The sequence below is a fragment of the Hyperolius riggenbachi genome, chromosome 1, assembly GCF_040937935.1.
Source record: "Hyperolius riggenbachi isolate aHypRig1 chromosome 1, aHypRig1.pri, whole genome shotgun sequence".
Taxonomy (NCBI): Eukaryota; Metazoa; Chordata; class Amphibia; order Anura; family Hyperoliidae; genus Hyperolius; species Hyperolius riggenbachi.
In genome coordinates, this window is record NC_090646.1 from 87,990,835 (window position 1) to 88,008,765 (window position 17,931).

At 45.9% G+C, this 17,931-nt stretch overlaps 1 protein-coding gene across 1 annotated transcript in view; it reads right to left on the reverse strand.

Moving 5' to 3' along the window:
• Positions 1-14,285: 14,285 nt before the first annotated feature.
• Positions 14,286-17,931, reverse strand: part of HGFAC (HGF activator) — a 124,395-nt gene continuing 120,749 nt past the window's right edge. The window contains exon 14 of the mRNA XM_068276228.1: positions 14,286-15,817. Coding sequence (XP_068132329.1) covers positions 15,641-15,817 — 177 coding nt within the window. The 3' untranslated portion in view covers positions 14,286-15,640. The remainder of the gene's footprint in view (positions 15,818-17,931) is intronic.

The following is a 17,931-nucleotide window of genomic DNA, read 5'->3' on the forward strand; positions in this document are numbered from 1 at the left end:
CTAAAGTCTGCACGAAATTACATGAAAATTACGAGAAATGTTATGCAAAATACAAATGATTATACAAACTCAATTGAATTTACAAATTGCGTAAAGGTACACAAAATTTTGCATAATTATGATTAGCTGATTACTCTCATCATTATTAAATGCCTATCCCCAACACTAATCCCAGACCATAAGTAACACAAATCTAAATCCAACAAAACCATCCCCCAAAAGTACAGCTAGCATGAACATTACAGCAAAGCTAGATCACCCAAGACAACCAGGCAGGTGCCCCAGGCCTGGTGGATGGATGCCTCGACAATAGTCAGTGAGATACTAATAATGCCAACTAGCATGGTAAGCTGAGGTGGAAGCGGGGTCAGAGAAGGTGGCAGCTGGGTACCTTGACCCTCACTAGGCCGCAGGCACTTGCCTAGGCTGCCTTGTGGATGATCCTCCTCTGTGGGAGGGCTTTTGACTTCCCCTGATGTTTAAATTTGTAAATTTCTTCAGTTATTCAGGGGGGAACAAAAGGAGGGCTAGTATAGAATAATGAGACCTAAAGGCAGTGTGTTTTAGGATATCTAGTAGGAGTGCAACTTGGCCTTGGGAGAAAGATGAAGTGACCTAAGGTAGAGTTTATGCTTGTCGGAAAAAAGTGAGTTTTGAGGGAGTGTTTAAAGATATCAAAGGTTGGAGAGTGACTGATGTGTTGTGGAATTCCAGAGGAGGGGTGAAGCACGTGCAAAATCTTGTATATGTAAATGCGAGGAGGTAATTCTAGAGGAGGACAAAAGAAGGTCATGTGCAGATCTGAGATTGCGATTGAGTTGGTATCTGGACATCTGTTAAATTGCATTTTTTACTCCAAAAACAAAATTCACTTTGCATTAAATTGCTAATTTTGCAACCTTTCTTTACAAGTGAGGCTTGCCAAGAAGGGGAAGCAGGAGGAATCTTCTAGCCTGCCTCATCCCCCTGATGTCACTCTGCTACTGGGGTCTACCCGAGAACTCGCAGACATCAGGTTGTCACCCTATTCAGTCATTTTGGATTTTGGTCACATAAACATTACAACATATATCTCCACTTTCCCTACCGCTTTGTGCACGAGCTAGACCCATTGGAATCAAATGATAAACGATGAGTTGGCTGAGAATTGTTTAAAAAAGCATCCCATGGACTGTAAAAGACAGTGATTATCGTCCATGTAGAACAATCGGTCCTGGCAGATCAGTTTGGCCGATAATCGGTGTTAGTTGTTTAAATCAAACAATGACAAAGGTTCAATTTATTCAAACTACTCATGGATTGTGGATTTGCACTTCCGGGTCTTCTTTTTTGTGATCTGTTCTTAGGTTCATCGTTGTGCTGTTACTGTATTCAAAGGTCTGCAGACGTCCCTCACTCATCGCTAACCGTCAGTGATGACTCATTTTCTGACCACTGCAGTCTAGCGTGTGCACAGTGCTTTAGAGAGAAAAAGCAATCAATATTATTGTGCATTTGCATAGCACTGTTAGCATCCATAGTGCTTTACAGAGTCCCTAGTCTTGTCACCAGTGGTACTCGGATACCCCCAGTCACAAATTTGAGTGATCACGAATTCGACTCCGCCCACTTACAAATTGACTCGTGATCACGATTTGGGGGGACAGCAGCTGGCGGAATGGGTGGGGGGGGGGGGGTGAGGCAGCATTCATGCTGAATTTGATCTGGAATTGGCCTTCGGTGTATGAGCAGCCAATAGATCTCTCTCTGATCAGACAGACAGGGATGCTCACCGGATGAAATCTGGATGAAATCCGAATGAGTTTGATTCAGATTTCATCCAGGTAATGAAAGCACCTGAACGGGTGTGCAAGAGGGGGTTAAACTTACCCAGCAGGCTTCTTTAACCCGTCCCACGGCGCGTCCCACTCTGCGTTCCAAGCCGCGGTCACGTGATTACAAACACTTCCTCCTTGATGGAGGAAGCGTAGTAGTCACGTGACACGGCTTGGAACGTACCGTGGGACGGGTTAAAGAAGATGCCTGCTGGGTACGTTTAACCTCCTCTCGTACACCCGTTCAGGTGCTTTAATTACCTGGATGAAATCCAAATAAAACTAATTTGGGTTTTAATCCAGATTTTATCCAGTGGGCATCCCTGACATCACTAGATCTTGGGTACCTTAAGACCATTCTTTTTTCACATAGGTGCACTCTATTTAGTCATTAGCACTCATCAGGCAATGTCTATGGGCAACTGACTGCACTCAGACCAAAGGGGGCTGAATAATTACGCACACTCAACTTTGCAGTTATTGATTTGTAAAAAAAATGTTTGGTATCATGTATGATTTTTGTTTCACTTGTGTACACCACTTTGTGTTGGTCTTTCACATGGAATTCCAATAAAATTGATTCATGTTTGTGGCAGTAATGTGACAAAATGTGGAAAACTTCAAGGGGGCCAAATACTTTTGCAACCCACTGTATCCTGGTCATGATTCAGACTTGGAACTCTAATTTCACAAAGAATTTCCCTTTGTTTACATTTGTACAGCGCCGCTATCTCCTGCAGCGCTGTACAAGGGACACTCAGCTGTCCCTCAGAGTGGCTCGTAATGTGTGGCCTCTCATAGGCTGATGTCTATGAGAGGCGGGGAACAGTGCCGATCACCGTCCTATGGCGATTTAGGATGGCACAGGGGGGAGGGAGGGAGAGGGAGGAAAGAGGGAGGGAAAAGCCTCTCTTTTCTCAATGAAAAAAAAGATTGCAGCAGCAATCAGGGACGTCCAGCAGGGTGTCCTATTAAGGAAAACAAAAGGAGGCAAGATTCAGTTGTGTGCTGAGATGTAGGGCTGTGCAGCACCCTGACCAAGCTGCACAGCCCTGTATTGTGAAAAATGGCCTGGTCACTTAGGGGGGGTGTAAGCCTTTGGTCCTGAAGTGGTTAAATACTATTCCAACTTCATATCATATCAACTCCAAGGGAGAAGTTATTTGGGTCTGGCGATTCGGAACCTTGAATTACCCTTGCGCAGGGCATGTAGTATAGCACTAGTACAATACCTGTTTTGTCCTCTTGGCCTCTCCATCTGTTTCACACTGAGTCACTGGTAGAGTTGACTTGCCTGGCTGTTGGCAATCACTGAGATGGTAGCAATCACTCCCAACTGCTGTATACGCTTGCCAAGATCTCCACTGATGTGAGGATCCCTTCATTTAGGGTGACCAGGCGTCTTCTTTTGCCCAGACAGGTCCACTTTTTCCGACCTGTCCGGGGCGTCCTGGCGGGTTTTAGAAATGTCCGGGTAGTGAAGAGCCGTTTTGGAAGCCGAACGAGGCGGCTCTTTAAAGGGAGCCGAGCGGCCGAGCCAGAAGAGCCGATGCTTTCTAAAGAGCCAAATTCCCATCACTAGACTGAGTCTCAGTCTAGTGATGGGAATTCCCGTTCTTTAAGCATCGGCTCTTCTGGCTCGGCCGCTCGGTTCCCAAAGAGCCGGCTCGTTCGGCTCCCAAAACGGCTCTTCATCACCGCTAACACACATCAGATCAGCGGTGAGCAGGAGATGGGAACCAGCCAGACCGCCGCATAGCAGCCGCACGGTGGACTTTAAATGCTGGACGTGACCGATGATGTCACTTCCTGCATTTGAATTCACCGTAAACATCCTGTGTTTACAAATTAGCTGTTCTGCTGAGCAGCCAGATGACACAGCTGAGAGATCAAATTACAGGGGTGATTAGTGACGGGCTAAACTTTCTGAATACATACAGGGTGCATTTCTCTATGCTTTTCATCTGTCTTATGCAAGAGTTCAGATTTTCTTTAAATTGACTGCTCTGTGGCAAAACAAAGAATACAGTAATACAGTGGGATGCGAAAGTTTGTGCAACCATGTAAATCGTCATGATTTTCCTGTATAAATAGTTGGTTGTTACGATAAAAAATGTCAGTTAACTATATCAATAAGAGACACACACAGTGCGTCTTAGTTCTAAAGGTTTTGGAATCAATAAAATGACAAAAGTGCCCAAATTTATGCACCTGCCTAATTTTATTTAAACAATTATTGCACACTTTCTGTAAATCCAATAAACTTAATTTCACTTCTCAAATATCACTGTGTGCGTCTCCTATATGATATACAGTATTTAACTGACATTTTTATTGTAACAACCAATGATTTATACAGGAAAATCATGACGATTAACAAGGTTACCCAAACTTTTGCATCCCAATGTAGGTGTATTGTGCACAGTGGTCCTATCATATGTAATAAAACCCTAATGTCCCTGCGTCCGTCCCTGTGTCTGTGCTTTTTTGCACTGCGCATGTGCAGGGACAGACGCAGAGACACTGCAGAGAGCTGGAGGAGGACGGGGCCAGAATGGGCGGGAATGCTTGTGTGGCGGGCACACGCGGCGAGTGCGCACGCAACATGCGTGATGGGCGCGCAGCTGGCGGTATTAGTGACAGACCTAGCACGTTTTTAAACGGGCTAAGTCACTAACATGATAATAAAACAGAAGCCAACTGTTTGTTTCCCTGGAGGGTCATGTTAGGGGATAATTCTATCTATGTTGCAGTTGGCATTCAGTATAGAGGTGGTGGGGGTGAGTTCCCTGGGGGTGAGAGGTCCAGGGCTTGCCCACACTTCCCTCTGGGTATCGCATGGTGGTTTGGGGGCCCCAGCTTAGTGAGATAGACCTGGGGCCCCCGGCTGTCGTGCGAACCAGTGTTTGTAAATTTTAAATTTCTTTTTTGCAGCTTCCAGGATGCGGTTGGCAGGTGAGTGGTTAGGAAGGGGGCCGTGTGGGAGATGTGCCTACACGGGGCGTCCCTGTAAACGATGCAATCCATGATTGCATCCAACCGAAGCCTCCCACCTGAATGCTAATTTATACAATTCTTGCTAGATTTGGTACAGCAGGCAAAGGGTGTATGACAGTACACCTGATTGGCTGACTGGCGTCTGCTGGCCAGATAGAGGCAGGACATTGCTCTAGCTGGAAGTTAGCAATTGTGTTTGTTGCAGTTGTCATTCAGTATAGAGGTGGTGGGGGTGAGTTCCCTGGAGGTGAGAGGTCCAGGGCTTGCCCACACTTCCGTCTGGGTATCGCATGGTGGTTTGGGGGCCCCAGCTAGTGAGAGAGACTGGGGCCTCCGGCTGTCGTGCGGACCAGTGTTTGTGATGATAATTCTATACATGACAGAAAACCCCAGTCCCATTTGAACACAACCTACATAAGCTGATACACAATATGAACAGGGACAGATTTTCCCTGCTGTATGACAATAATTTCTTATGTAGCCTGAGAATCTCATATTTCCCCCTCATGTCTGTGGGATATCACAATTAATCTCTGTACCCCCTGACAGAAATCTCCCGCAGTCTGTCCGTCTGGGAGAATTCCTTTACGCTGCAGACACTAATAGGACAAGCAGCTGCTGTGGTCAGCTCCACCCGCTGAAAGAAAATGAGAAGTTACTCATATACAGGTTTGTTCAGTAAGACAGTACAAAGTGCTAAAAGAAAGCCAGTAACCCATAGCAACCAACCCTATTTCAACTTTAAGCTTCAGTAAGCTGTAATTTGATTGGTTACCAATCTGAGAAGACCAGAGGTTTCACAGAACCTCCTTCAGCCTACCCTTCAGCTCCAGGTCCTTCTTAACATATGCACAAAAGCGTGTCAAATATGTTTCTCATGGCCACTCTCCCGCCGTGTATGAACGCATCCGTACAGGGCATGCGCAATTAAGGTTGTAGTTTTCCTCCGAGCAAGAGCACTTTGTTCTACTTATAAAGATAAGCATAATAAAATATAAAGTGACCGATGCACCCCTCTATACCATCAACACCTTCCCACTACAATAGAACTTTGTCTAAGTGCACTTTGATGTTAAAGCTGAATGAACTCTGAATTAGAGTTGATGCAAAACTTGTAATCCAAGTACGTTAACTCCATAGCTTGATCAGGTATCACCTGGTTGCTCCTGCAGCACACTTTAATATCATAAGATGCAATGTGACTCCTCCTCCACTTTTCCAATGTAATGCTGACAGGTTCACTTTAAATATCAAACTCGTGTTAATTCTGCAGAACACATCAACTGAAGAACTTGTAACTTAACTCCTGACTTGAAACGGACTTGACAGGAACAATGTCTCTTGATACACCAGACCCTAATGCAGGCGGGGGCTGAATCAGCTATGCGGGTACTCTAGGGAGGCTCACAAATATCTATAAGCAGCAGCTAGGCCTGAACATGCAATGTATTTCTTACCATCAGCAGTAGCTTCTCTTAGCACAATGTCGCTGTGTGTGGAAGGCTCTCTCACACTAACAGTCTCTAGTAACACACCACTTTAAAACACACTATGTGGCTTGAGGTTGGCCAGCAGGCCTGTACTCATCTGTCTGTGGCCTCTGGTATGGCTCAGGTGTTGGCAGGGTCTGCCTCCTCAAGCCTCCGGTCACTGTCCAACCTGCTGCCGCTATCCTTACTGTTCTGCGCTGGTCACTCTATGGCCGCCGGGTCCTCTCTTGCTGTCTGGGCGACTGCTACAGCCTCTCTGTGTCACCTCCTTCCCGCTCCTCACCACCAGCTCCTGGCACAAGTCCTTCTCTCACTCTCTAGCGCGCTCTCTCAGTCTCAGCCTGTTTCCCTCTGGCTACACCCTGTTCTCTCCGCCCCCTGAGCCTGCACAGTAACTCTCTGACTGACCGCGGGGCTTCTGGAAAGTTCCAGCAAATTGCCCTAATTTGCATATTGGATTGCTGGCAACAGTCTGCGACCTTTTAGTTCCACAGGCTTAAAACCTCAGTGCTGCCATCTTGTGGCCATTTTACAGAAGGCAAAACTGCAATTTTATTTTGTAACCTTCTTTTGGGGGTTACACTGGGCATATGCCGACCTCACACATGCATACCCAATATAAATGCACTTGTACACAGCCGGGTGTGCATCCAGAAGAACAGAATTTTGTGGAGGACTGGTAGGCCTGAAGAGTATCTAAAAAGCCCCCCCCCCCCCCCCCCTCAGCCTGCAACGGATTTCATGGTAAGCGGCTGCACTTCTGTGCAGTCAGTGATAATACCAGACGCAGACAGGTAGATGCATTCCTCATATTGCCTATGGTGGTAATGCATCTACCCCAGGCGGATGGTGGGGAGGAGGGGGGATCTGAGCATGTGCGTCCGCATGGGCGTCTCTGTAACTGTGTAACTGTAAGATAGAAATTAGTTTAAAGGGAAACTTCAGTCTAAACAAAACATACTGTCATTAAGTTACATTAGTTATGTTAATTAAAATAGATAGGTAATATAATCTATTACCCACACTGTTTTAAAAGTACAGGCAAATGTTTGTGATTTCATGGGGGCAGCCATCTTTTCATGGGGCAGCCATCTTTTTGTATGAAAGGAGGTGACAGGGAGCATGACACACAGTTCCAACTGTCCTGCGTCCTGATCACCCCTCCCAGCTGCGCATGCTAGGCTTCAAATTTCAAATTCAAAATGTAAAAAAAACAAATTTGCGCCAAAACAGCAGAAGGAGAACAACAACGTCAGAAATCCCATCATGTTTTGCACAGCATCGGGGGAAAAATGCCCGGACAGATTTCTTCTGTGCAGCTAAAAATGAGGCTTGGGTAAGAAAAACAAAGTTCTGATGCTGTGAAACTGTTAAAGAAACACCAAGCCTTTTCAGGCGTACGTACAAAAAGGGCGTCAGGAAAAAAGGGCGCGGGGTGTAAACGATGATATTGTTTTGTATTTAGTGTACAAATAATGTTTTACAAATCTATAAATCATTAAATAATGTGTATGAAATCAGCAATAGTGAAAACGTTAATCTTCTCTGTTTCAAAAGTGAAACTTAAAATAACATTTATTTAAAAAACGATAATATATGTTTAATCGTTATAATTGTATATTATTGTGATTAACCTTCATTTATGGTTTCTTCTTATAATAAAATCTGAAAATATTGTTTATATTGATGATATAAATATAACTATGTTCGTAATAAGTGCTGTAAAACATTAGTAAGTATTACTAAAATGTTGCTAAAACTATACCTAACCCTACAGAACCCTCCCAGCACCTATCCCTAACCCCTAGACCCCCCCCCCTGGTGGTGCCTAAACCTAAGACCCCCCCTGGTGGTGCCTAAACCTAAGACCCCCCTGGTGGTGCCTAAACCTAAGACCCCCCTGGTGGTGCGTAAAGGTCCGTACACACGCCGGACTGCAGGCAACGACGGGTCCGTCGTCACTCGTCACCTCCTGCTGGGCGTGTTTTCAGCAGACAGTCCGGCTTGTGTACAGTCTGTCGGCGGACTGATAAGGCTGTTTCTGAGCGATCCGCCGGGCAGATCGCTCAGCAGAAACAGCCATATCAGTCTGCAGACAGACTGTACACACGCCGGACTGTCGCTGGAACGCCCGCCCAGCGGGAGGTGACGACGGACCCGTCGTTTCCTGCAGTCCGGCGTGTGTACGGACCTTAACCCTAACCACCCCCTTTAGTGTTCGCTTTATTATGTGGATATTAATGTTTTACAAACAGTGACTGTAAAAAATATATTGCAATTTACGTTCTGTACTGATTGCTTTATTTTGTGAATAATAATGTTTTACAAACAGTAAGGGATAAAACTTTAAAGAGAACCCGAGGTGGGATTTAATTATGTTACTGGGGCACAGAGGCTGGTTGTGCACACTAAGACCAGCCTCTGTTGCCCCATGGTGTGCCTCCATGTCCCCCCTGTGCGCCGCTATACCCCCCGCAGTGCTGGCGACACGCAGCGCCTCGCCAGCACAATGTTTACAATGTTTACCTATGCGCTGTCAGTCAGCGCCGCTCCCCTGCATCGGCGCTACCCGCCCGCGTCACTTCCCTCCTATCAGCAGGAGGGAAGGGACACAGGCGGGTAGCGCCGATGCGGAGGAGGCGGGGGAGCGGCGCTGACCGACAGCGCTTAGGTAAACATTGCGTGTCGCCAGCACTGCGGGGGGTATAGCGGCGTGCAGGGGGACATGGAGGCACACAATGGGGCAACGGAGGCTGGTCTTAGTGTGCACAACCAGCCTCTGTGCCCCAGTAACATAATTAAATCCCACCTCGGGTTCTCTTTAAATAATGTTTTAGTTAAATAGGATAAATATGTTTATTATTTTTATAAACGTTATTTGTCACGGGTGCATTTTCTAAACGTAAATCATCGCAAGCACAGTTATAAAACATTAAATAGCTCCGGGCGCCGTTTGTAAAACGCTATTTATCTCCGGCGCCCTTTTTTCCTGCTCGGCGCCCATTAAACGTTATTTATTATGGGAGTGAATGGCGGTGCCCTTTTTGTCCTCTAGCTGCCTGCGCCCTCTTTTCCCGTTCCCAGTGCTGCTGAGTAGGTTTTTAGTCTGGAGATTCACTTTCATTTGTTCTTCAAAAAAAATCAGATTAGTGTTGCCAGAAAAGTAAAAGGATTCATTTTTATTGATGGGTGCTCACTTCAATGGGTTGTATGCGCTTTGCAAAAAGTCCCAACTCTATTTTCTCCAACTTCAAAAGCATGCATTTCCATACCAAACTAGCTATATGCCTCCACAGAACACTCCAGATGACGTCAGTGCGAGGTCAGCATCTTCCTTGAAGTTCTGTTCGAATCTAAAATTGAAATCGCATACGCAAGCATTTTGCGATTTTGTGCGCAATTTTTTTAATTGTCTGCGCACTGCGCTTTTCTAAAGCACTCTTGCAGAGCAATTATTTTATTCACTCCCTGATGCAAGTCAGGAAGTGAACTTTTTGACCCGGAAAATAATAAATACAATGTATTTATTCTTAAAATCACAAACGCAATCGTCACACAAAGTGATTTTGTGAGCGTTTAGCGCCCTTCCTATACCTTCCATTAGAGCAAAATTGCCCCAAAAGTGGTACAGGCACCGCTTTGCGCTACGAAACACGTTGATATAAACCATCTCATAGACAATCATTGCACAAGTTTTTTTGTGGGCGAAAAATCGCCTGCGCTTGAAAAAAGGCTGTAAACTCCCCTAGTGTGAACAAGCCTTTAAAGAGAACAAAACATTGCCAGGCTAGCGACATTTGCTTATCGACAGAAATGGTCGTAATCAACCAACTTCGGTACGTTGGAACTACGCGTAGTTTTACGCAATTACGCTTCGCCAAACTATGGCTTCGAAATCAAATATTTGCTTCATATGCATTTCGTAGACTACGCGTTAAAATACGCAATTACGCGTAGTGCAAATCGTAGTGTATGCGGATGCTTGTGCCCGTATGCAGAAAATTTTACGCATTAATTTCTCTTGCAATTCTTATACCGGGACCTCTTCTATGCGTACATTCCCCTTTCCGATGCATAAATTTGTAAGCATACAATCGCACGCGGAAAATTAGATGCGAGTAATGCATTTGTAGTTCAGTACGCAATACACATGTTAACTACGCATAGTGGGCGTAAGCTACGCGTAGCGGTACTTCGCTACGTGTAAACTTGTAAGCATAGTTTTGAAACTTCACCTATGAACTATGATGCGTAGATGCGAACTACGATGTATAAATTCGCACTGGCGTAGTTTCTGCTCATCTCTGTTTTTCGATAGCCTTCTGTATAATTGAAGCTTGTCAATCATCATCGGCTCCTCCTGCCTATGTCCCCTTCTCTCCCCGCCTCTGTAAGCTTCCTCCAATCGGAAGCAAAACCGCGACCCAGGAAGTAGCGGACTAGCGGCTGCTAGAGAGACACAGAGGCATGTGATTGTGCACAGAACATGCCTCTGTGTCCTCTTAAGATTTAAAAAAAACGCCTCGGGTTCTCTTTAAGAAAAGCAGCACAAGTCATACATTCTGTTCCTCTGTGAGACATGCTATTCTCATGCATACAGTGTATATTTCTATATAAAGTTTCTAAAAAAAATGGCACATACTAGTAAGACACAGAGCTGGATCATCCACCAGGCAATCTAGGCAGATGTTTGGGGCCCAGTAGGTGTCAAGGGTCCCACCTTCCAACTTCTCTCCACATCAGCTTACCAAAAGGACCACAAGGGGGCCCCAAATCTACTTCCTTGCGTAGGACCTCGTTACATCTTAATCCATCTCTGGTAAGACGTATTGGTTTTATGCAGACCAATGTCAAGAAGCTAAAAGCATGTCCAAGTTTAATGGAAGAAATTTACAAATATTTTCTGACCTGATCTATTTTTCACCTTTTTTACAAGAACATTTTTTTAAGGACCTGAAAAGCAGAAGGCTTCTAATGAGGTTTAAAGAGACACTGAAGAGACGAGAATAATTCTCGCTTCTGAGCTCATAGTTAGCAGGGGCACGTGTGCCCCTGCTAAAACGCCGCTATCCCGCTGCTAAACTGGGGTCCCTTCACCCTCAACCCCCCCCCCCCCCCCGCAAAATCAACGACCAAATTGGTCGTAGATTTTGCTGCTGCTGAAGGCACCCTGCCTTACAGCGCGTCTATCAGCGGCGCATCGCCGCCTCTCCCCCGCCCCTCTCAGTGAAGGAAGACTGAGAGGGGCGGGGGTGAGGCGGAGATACGCGCTGACAGATGCGAGTGGGGCAGGGCTGCGGCGGTTAGCCCTGCCCCAATGCGGTAGCGCTCCCCCGCTGCACCGAGGGGGATTTGGGGGTGAAGGGACCCCCGTTAAGCCGCAGGATAGCGGCGTTTTAGCAGGGTCACACATGCCCCTGCTATCTATGAGGTCTAAAGCGAGATTTATTCTCGCTTCAGACTCTCTTTAAGTGCAACAAAGCTGAAAGGGTCATCATTCCTTCCCTTTTTTTCAGATTAACAAGGGAATGCGTATTCTAAACAGCAACTGTGACAGTCTGATGCAAACTTAAAGAGAATCTGTAACCTCAAAACGTCCCCTGGGGGGTACTCACCTCGGGTGGGGGAAGCCTCAGGATCCTAATGAGGCTTCCCACGCCATCCTCCGTCCCTCAGGGGTCTCGCTGCGGCCCTCCGTACAAGATGACGTCATTATTTACCTTCCCGGCTCCTGCGCAGGCGCTCTGGTGGCTGTCAGCTCCGAAGTAGGCGGAAATACCCGATCGCCGTCGGGTCTGCTCTACTGCGCAGGCGCAAGTTCCTGGCGCCTGCGCAGTAGAGCGGACCCGACTGAGATTGGGTATTTCCGTCTACTTCGGAGCCGAAAGCAGCCACAGCGCCCCCGCTGGAGCCAGCAAAGGTAAATATTGAATTTACAGTCGGGTCTGTCGCCGGCTGTTCGGAGGGCTGCAGCGAGACCCCCGTGGGACAGAGGACGGCGTGGGAAGCCTCATTAGGATCCCGAGGCTTCCCCCACCCGAGGTGAGTACCCCCCAGGGGATGTTTTTGATGTTACAGAGTCTCTTTAAAGAGGATCTGTAAGAAAAATAACCCCCTCTGTGGGATACTTACCTTGGGAGGGGTTAGCCCCTGGATCTTAATGAGGACCTTCCCCCATCCTCCTCTACCACTCAATTCCAGCTTTGGCTACCCCGAAACCTGTCGGCTGTGGAGCAGGCGCTGTAGCGCCTACAATATTTACATTCCCTGGCTCCAGGGTAGGCGCAGTAGCAGCTTTTACATTGGTCTCAGGTGGAAAAAGCCGAGCCCAGTCAGGTCCGCTGTACTGCGCAGGTCTGAGTTGTCTGCACCTGCGTAGTAAAGCAAACCAGATCGGGCTCAGCTGTTTCCACCCGTGCCCAATTGGAAAGCTGCTACTGCGCCTGTGCTGGATCGCAGTAGGTAAATATTTACCTCTCCAGTGTTCGGGGCTGCCAGCGCTGGAGCCGAGGGACAGAGAAGGATGGAGGAAGCCTTATTAGGATCCAGAAGTTTCACCCCTCCCGAAGTAAGTATCCCCCATGTTTTTTTTTTCATTTTTGCAGATCCTCCTTAACCACTTAGGTCTGTCTGGACAGATATATCCGTCCAGATAGGCTGCCGTGCTTCCGCTGCACTGGGTGCGCGATTATGCGCTCCCGATCCCTTCTGTTAGCCCGGAGATCAATGAATGGGAATTGATCTAAGTCTACGTATGAAAAATCGTCACCGTCAGCGAGACGGCTCCATCTTTCATAAATCCCCTTCTGTCCCGGCCACGATTTACTTCCGCTTTCGTAGTAATACTACCCTTTCAGAAGTAAGCTCTGAGGGCATCTTGTGGCCAAATAGTAAAATTACATCTAGAAAGAAAAATTTCCTGATATGTATGTAGTAAAGTATATTACGGTTATTTTTTAAATTATGGGCTTGTAATAAGTGATGGACGCAAAACTGCAAAAAAAAATGCACCTTTATTTCCAAATAAAATATTGTCGCCATACATTGCAATAGGGACATCATTTAAACAGTATAATAACCGGGACAAATGGGCAAAAAAAATACATGAGTTTTAATTATGGTAGCATGTATTAATTTCAAACTATAATGGCCAAAATCTGAGAAATAATACATGTTTTTCCATTTCTTTCTTAATCTTCCTGTTAAATGGATTTAGAATAAAATAATTCTTGGCAAAATGTACCACCCAAAATGTACACCGCGTTAGACTGCTTGCACATGCTCTGTAATGTTGGGGAGGAGGGGAGAGCGGCCAGGCACATGGCTAATTAATATTCACTGCACTTTGTGACGTGCAATGTTTACTTCCTGGAGAGGCCGTTTTGTGCGGCGATTGGCTGGCGGGACCACGTGATGCCGCATGCATCACAAAGTACGCATCACGGCATCACGGACGCCAGAGTGAGCTGCACAACGCAGCTCACTCTGGCGTCCACATCCAACACCACCAGGCATTGCGTTAGGGGCACGTTATGCAACCATAACGTCCCCTAACGCAATGTCCTGGTGGGAAAGCAGCCTAATGGTGGTGGAAAAAACAAGATATAGATCATTTCAGTGTGATAAGTAGTGATAAAGTTATGGGCAAATGAATGGGAGGTGAATGTTGCTTGGATGCATAAGGTGAAACCACACTGTAGGCTGAAGTGGTTAAAAATAAGCGACTTAACTGAAAATAAAAGTAGGGTATTGTACCGTGTTAGCCATCAGTAAAAGCAATAAAAGTATGAGACCCATTTCCATGCTACTAGTGTTATATTTATGATCCATAGAATTAATTATTTCATACGTTTATTTTCACTTCAGTTTCACTATAAGCTCCCAGGTTTTCCTTGCACAGCGTGCCATCATTTTATAGTTCACTTCCAGTACCACCTACTGGAGAAATCTGTTATTGCAGAAAAATATGACAGACGTGAAAGACTCATATAAAAGTCTATTTTTAATAAACAGCCTTAAGAAAGCCAATGGTTAACCCAAATTAGGGTTAATGCTCAGTTCATTTTAGTAGATTAGTTTCAAAAACATTTTCTTTTGGCAACTGTCATGAAATATCATTAGTGTAATTTGGTGACAGATCACAGGATTGAAACAAAACAGGGAACTGCAGTGATGACTCCATCATAGCCTCACTCTTCTATGCAATTTCTGCATTCAATGTTTCACTTAAAGCGGAACCAAACTAAAAACTGATCATGCTTGAACAATATTTAACATTACATTTTAACCCTTTAGCAGCCAATTTATTTAGAGGTTTGCAAGTGCTCCAAGCCATTTTATTATAACACATTTTTTATTTCTTTTTTGTTAAATTTTCCATCTTCTAATTAGTACTGCTGCAATGTGTATTTATGGCCACTTGTCACTAGGGGGGAGTGTGAGCCAATAACAGGTGACTTCTACTTTCAGTTTCCATGTTTTCTGCAAGTAGAGAGAGATCAAAGCATTCCAAGAATTTACAGCACAGCGAGTTCTGCCGACTGAGGTTAAACGCAGTGTGTTTATGTCAACCGAGATAACTCTATTGAAGCTGCTAATGAGTTAATATAAAATTCTGATTTAAGTATAAACATTCATTTAACTAATTGCAGGCTAAAGCCACTCCCCCCTACCCGAGGCATCCCACCAAGGCAAGGATTGTGTTGCATGCTGGGACTACACAGGCTCTCAGAATCACAAATGCAAACAAAATTGCAGGTAGATTGCATGCATTTTCTGTTTTGTTTTTTAATGCATTGCCTTTTTCACGCTTTTTTAAGGGCCGGTTTCCACTTAAGCCAATGTCCATCTGCAAGACGCACAAAGGCACTTACTGTTATGTGAGAAGGTATCTAAATGCCTCTAGCCATAGCATGCATGCCATCCATTTTTTCCCCCACAAGAATCTTATGGCAGCCTATTGATTTCAATACCAAACAAACAGGGCCGGATTTCTGGAAAGGCAGGAAGGCCCGGGCCTTGGGCAGCTGCAGCCCAAGGGGCACCTGGACATGAAAGACTGGTTGCTACATATGTAAGAGGAGAGTGAAAATCAGGGAGCAATACATGAAAAAGGGAAACTGATGCTCAAGGGAGCTGTCCATGAAAGAAAGGGGCTGCTGTACATGGATGATACGCATGGAAGAGGGGGCAGCACATGGAATGGGAGAGGGCTGCTGTACATGGATGAAACACATGGAAGAGGGGGCTGCACTTTTTTTTTTTTAGTTTTGTTCCACTTTCATATCTTTCTTTTAAAATATAAAATAAGGCTGTAAGTATTGACTAGTACGATTGTTATCACTTTCCCTCGGCTTTTTTGGGCATAATCTTGTTATTGATCCACGACACGTAGTTAGATACTTTGGTGTAGACTCCAGGCTTGTTCTGTTGGCCACACCCATCTCCCCAGCTCACTATTCCATACAAGTAGCTGGAACCTTCCTTCTCACATTCCAGCGGACCTCCGGAGTCACCCTGCGAAAAATAAAGCAAACACTAATATTAACAGACTTCAGACTCCCAGAGTCTAGACAAGTTTACATGGATCTCAATAGGATTCCCAGATCTACATCATCTACAGCCTAGGTCAGCGCTGGGCAAACTACGGCCCGCGGGAGCTGTCACACCAGCCCGCCAACAGGCAGCCAGATTCCCCTCCTTCCCCGTTCCCTCCCTGTAAAATAGCGAGTGGGCAGCGGAGGATTTTGAAACTCACCTCCGCTCACGGAAGTCCCGCGTTGTCTCCATGGAAACAGGACGTCACATGACGTGACATCAGGAAGCGCCAGCATATTGCACGCTAGCAGCCAGCTGTTTGTAATTGAATTGGTTACGTGATCTGCTATTTACAATACAGAGTATAAAGTATAAAGATGCAGCGTGCAGGTAAATTGATCAGGGGTGCCTGCCTCAGCTTCGGGGGGCTTCGGGCAATGACGGGCGGACAGACGGGGAGCTCTAGGGGTCTACTTATTAAAAGAGACCCCCAGATGCAGTCGTAACGGAAGTTCGGTGGTTGTACGCGCATCTCTGGGGGAGCGAGGCAGCAGTGCCGTGGTGCTGAAGGACAGCGCAGAACCTTGCTCCCCATCGCCCGAGTAATGCTCCCTTATGATTGGCTATCGCTCGAGTGAAACTGGCAATAGGATTTGCCGGTAATCCTCGCATGATGGCAAGCTGATAAGTAGCTCACATCTGCAAGCTACTTATCACCTACAATAGGATATGGCCCATGGTGTCTTTAAATGTCTGCACTTTCACAAGAAATACAATATATCATTGTTGTTCTAACAAAATATCAACAATCTGTATTCATGTGTTTCAAGCTTTTACTGAGGGCCCGTTGCACTAGCGCGGTTTCCGCACTGAATCCGCAGTTTCTCCGCAGGCAAATCATGCGGGGAATCTCTGCCATAGGAAACAATGGCACCGCCGGCCAAATCGCTATTCGCTAGCACAAGCCATCCGTTTCGGTACGAATCCCATAGCCGTGGCACGGCTGATGGGATTCGTCTGTGTATCCGCACACCAGGAAGTGCCACCGCTGTGGAAACGGGCCCTTTCAGAATACAGCATTAGAAGGTATATGTGTGTGTGTGTGTATATGTGTGTGTGTGTGTGTGTGTGTGTGTGTGTGTGTGTGTGTGTGTGTGTGTGTGTGTGTGTGTGTGTGTGTGTGTGTGTGTGTGTGTGTGTGTGTGTGTGTGTGTGTGTGTGTGTGTGTGTGTGTGTGTGTGTGTGTACTAAAATTGTTACTTAATTATTTATATTGATTATCAATCATATATACCATATGTAATATAACACCGCATATATGCTTGCTGCAGTAATGTGATTTTTGAGCTTCTTTCTTAGTCTCTTCACAATAACTTTTGCATCCTGAGATGCTTGTAATATAAGCAAAATGCTCTAGCTTGTGTAATTAAAGCAATGAAAGATTCACTGTCTGGAATTACAAGGAATTACAAGGCTTCCATATACCGTAATGGTAAGTCTCATAGGAACATTTTAAAGAGAACCCGAGGTCGCTTCCTAAGGTCCCCGCCCGCGTCCCTTCCCTCCAATCAGCGGGGAGGGAAGGGACGCGGGCGGGGACCGGAGCTATGTAGGAGGTGGGGGAGCACGTAGAGTGACACTACAGAGGTAAACACAGCCTGCTGTGGCACGCTGCGTGTCGACAGCGCGGCTGTGATTTATGGTGCATAGCAGAGGGCAGGGGGAACTTAGGGGGGATTGAGATAGCAACAGAGGCTGGGCAGTATAGGCAGACCCAGGCTCTGTGTGCGGATTTCATTCTTAGGAAGCCACCTTGGGTTCTCTTTAAAGAAGTACCCCAACTTCACAATTTACAGTAAAAATTTTGCATAGCATACTCAAACTTATAATGAACTAAAAGACAGGCAGCTTTTCCTGTATAAGCAAACAACAAGAATTCTGACAAACCAAATAAAATCCTTTGCAACTTCCTATAAAAGGTCTATAGCTGTAGCTGTTGACAAACCAAACTAAGGGCCAGTGCACACCAAAAACCTCTAGCAGATCCGCAAAATGCTAGAGGTTTTTGAAGAAGATTTCAGAGCGATTCTAAG